Raw genomic sequence first — 3,607 nt, 5'->3', positions numbered from 1 at the left:
TGTAGATTGGCGTGACAATCGCTTCTTTCCAAGCAGAGGGAAGGCTGCCTTCGTCAAGCGACTGACGAAACACCATGTGTAAATGGTTTGCCGGTGTGTAGGACGTTTCCTTCAGGATCCTTGGATGGACCTCGTCGGGCCCCAACGCGCAGAATGGGTTGATCTTGTGCAAGAGTTGACGAATGTCCTCCACCGTGTTGGTGCTTCGATTACTGGATGGACACAGAAATACCACATACTTACTCCTTATGTATTAGTTTAAGGCCTTCTCAAATATCATGAAGGATGAAAAGGAAAGAACCCCATATTTTTCAACAAATGCGTGTGAATCCACTTCCGAAGCCATTACGGGCGAAATTTAAAGGAGATTGATTGAATCAGCTTGCAAAAGAATGACTGAAGATGAGGATGATGTTTGATTTCGGCATATATGCAAAGAAATACATGATTGTGACATGAAAATTTTCATTTCACTCGCAAGGGTTTTGCAGAAAAATGTATTGTGCTTCTAAGGCCTAGTGCAAACGGCCCGTTCTACTGGCCAATGGCATGCTGGATTAGCTTCTCGGCCGCAGCGAGGCCTAACTGTGAACGGTGAATGGGTTTTGGTGCGTACAACCAACGCCATTTTTCATAGAAAAAGCCTAGCATCCTCCCGTCCATAAATAAACCCACTTCTCGTCTGGGGGAACTGTCTTCACCATCCTACTGCAAAGGCAGCGCTTTTTCTTACCTCCAGACTGCCTCGTACGAGACAGTAATACGTATTACGATTTTCGTACCTCCAGACTGTCTCGTACGAGACAGTAATACGTATTACGATTTCTCGCAGCGTGGGTACTCGCTGTTCCCCGCCAGTCTACTCCCAGTGGGACCCTCTGACGTGGTTGAACCTTGGGAAGCTTATTTCTGGCCAGTGCAGTGTGCAAGAGCACTGCAGCACCACGTCAGGCTGGAGGTTCTAGCTCGGGGGTGGATTACTGTGTTCACCGGATTTTGTCAGACAGAGTCGGCAAATTCTTCAACGAACACACCTAAGCAGCGTTAAGTATTCATTCAAAGCTCCAGTTTGCTAAGATTAGACGCGCTTTGCAACTGATGTATTTGGATTTTGGAGGAAGACCCCTACATTTTCATGACCCTAACTCCGATTTAGGGTAAGTGTAGGACGTACTTCCTGCCAAGTTAGCCTTCAGCCAACTTAAGGAAACGAGTGTTGGAAGGAGAATCGTAAAAGATCCTGCATCCGTCTAATAAAGTTAATTTACAGTTAATTTACCACATTTACATGTCGTACCCATGTAGGTTTTAAATTACCCCCCTAACCAAGGTTTCATTCGAATCCAGCATGCGCTGGCCCACTCATACTTAGATTTGGCTGTTATGTTCGAAATTTCCTGAGGGAGTGATTTTTGAACACGATTTCGCTGGAATCGAACCGAGTGGTCTCTCTGGGACATGGCCTGTGGCTGAAGTAAAAGTATGACTCGATAAGCCTGAACAATCAATTATGAACATAGTACGGTAGGAGATTCCGGAAACAAATGTCACACGCCATGCTATCCGCATTTGTACCTGTGTTGAGGTAGTTGTTGGTTGTTCACCGAACTTGACAGTTGGATTGCAAATAGTTCATCACGAATGGTGCTGACATCGTCAGTGCGATGTTGGCTAGGTGAAGTGTGCTGTGTGTGTACTGACTGTTGCGATGCACAGTAGAGAGCTGCGGCTGAAATACTGACCGAATTAGTCCAAGTGCAGCTGTTATAAACAGTGGAAATCCATATGGAATCTGATGAGCAATAGACGTGGTGCGACTTTATGCAGTTCTTCGTCTAAATGTCTCCTCTAATGGTGAAATTGATCATCATCGACAGCATACATCAGAGTTCTAAACTGATGCCCCACTGCCGTATAACCATTATTTATTCGAAAGCCCTATCGTAAGGGAAGGAATAGAAGTGGACAGTGACTCGGTGCCAGCCTACCAGAAATTTCGAGGCTCCTATACCCCCCAGAAATTTGTCGAGGCTATCTGGCTACAAACTGCCAACAAGAACGCCACTGACAACGATTAGCAGCCATATCTTACAGGGTCCTCGAACAGTGAAAATCCTGGAGGGCTAGTCGCGCCGAGAATAGCCATACTTTTAGTAATCGATTCCATTTGTATCTTCTCTGTCAAAGGTCAACCAACGCTCTGATTCTCCCACACTCAATCGGGCGCGGAAAACAGCACACTCTCCGGCAAACTATTCTTCGGCATGCGCTATCTCCTGTCTAACCGACACAGGTTCTGGTGCTGGGCATATTCCTCGATGGATGTCCTAGCTGCGCAAACGAACATTCGCTTTCTAATTGCCTCGTTAGTGAATCGCCGACATCAACCCGCACGAGCTATGGTCCTAAGGCAACGCTTGTCGAACACCTTAAGACGTCTCAGTTCCTATGGTTCTAAGGCAACGCTTGTCGAGCACCTTAAGACAGTCTCAGTTCCGCTTCTCGCAGAGTCCATTTCTCATGACCATACAGCAAAACAGCCGGTATTTTAGGCTGATACACACGTCCCTTGAGATTCGGGGTATCACTTTGACTTCAGAGTTGTGTCAAATTAGCAAATGCAACCCGTTCAGCTGAACACCCTTTCGGCTCTTTCTCTCACACTGGACTCGCTTGACATTAACGTGCGTTCTGTATCGGAAACAAGAATTCATTATGTAAGCACAGGTTGAGCTAACTGCCTATCACTCTCCACTCGCTTCCGGCTGTGCACCTCTTGTTGCTTTTATGCAGTGATAAATTCCAAAATAACCGAAGTTCTGTAGCCACATGGTGTCCTTCAACAGCATGTCGGATATGAACTCAAGGTGATCACACCATCATCAGCTAGCGATGGCGCGGATCAATATCTGACTGCCGGTTGTTCTGAAACACATCTGTTGTTTCCGGCGACGCGCACGTCCAGAACCTTTTTTACCTCCGTTTTCCAGGGCCCCGTTAAGTGCGGATGAGTCGCTTGGCAACTGATAGACTGGCAAACTCGAATGTTAGACAAATTTACTAGAATCGTTTTCTAGAGTCTCTTCCAGCTACTCCACTCTCAGAGATAAATTCATGCTGGAACCTGAACACATGGACACCTGGACCTGAACCTGTCTGGAAGAAACGGAAGTCTAAGGCTTGGGCTACCTGGCAGTATCTCAGCCTTCTTGCCTCCTTCGTCTGGCATGGCAGCTAGGCACCGAAAGGGTGTTACGGCTGGACGATCTAAGGAAATGGAAGAGGCCCGGAAATCTGGGAGTCCCCGTAGATTATTTTGGTTTGTCTGTGCGATCGGTCTCCGCAAACCGCCTGTGAGCGAAATCATCAATTATGAGAGCGAGCGGCCGTTTTGAACAAAGAAGAAAGCTCTGATTGTTGGGTCAAATACTTCTAACAACAGTTATCATGGCCACCAGCTAGCTGCTTAACTGCCATGCGACCCGAGGATTGCACGACGGCTGGGATACCGCCAGATTGCCCAAAACTAGGTAGGGGAAGTCGAGAGGTAGAGGTCGGGTTCTCAACAAGAACCTTCCAGTCAGTAAATTCGCGCTCTAACCACCTG

General features: G+C 47.1%; 1 protein-coding gene across 1 annotated transcript in view; it reads right to left on the bottom strand.

Annotated features, from left to right (window-relative positions):
• T265_14033 (hypothetical protein) overlaps positions 1–3,351 on the bottom strand; it is a gene marked incomplete at both ends in the record, with an annotated part of 33,079 nt that extends 29,728 nt beyond the window's left edge. Inside the window, one exon of the mRNA XM_009171703.1 lies at positions 3,153–3,351. Coding sequence (XP_009169967.1) covers positions 3,153–3,349 — 197 coding nt within the window. The remainder of the gene's footprint in view (positions 1–3,152) is intronic.
• Between the last annotated feature and the right edge of the window lie 256 nt (positions 3,352–3,607).

This window comes from Opisthorchis viverrini, assembly GCF_000715545.1.
Source record: "Opisthorchis viverrini unplaced genomic scaffold opera_v5_132, whole genome shotgun sequence".
In the NCBI taxonomy this organism is placed as follows: domain Eukaryota; kingdom Metazoa; phylum Platyhelminthes; class Trematoda; order Opisthorchiida; family Opisthorchiidae; genus Opisthorchis; species Opisthorchis viverrini.
Note: the sequence above shows the minus strand (reverse complement) of the source record. Positions and strands in the feature narration are given on the sequence as shown.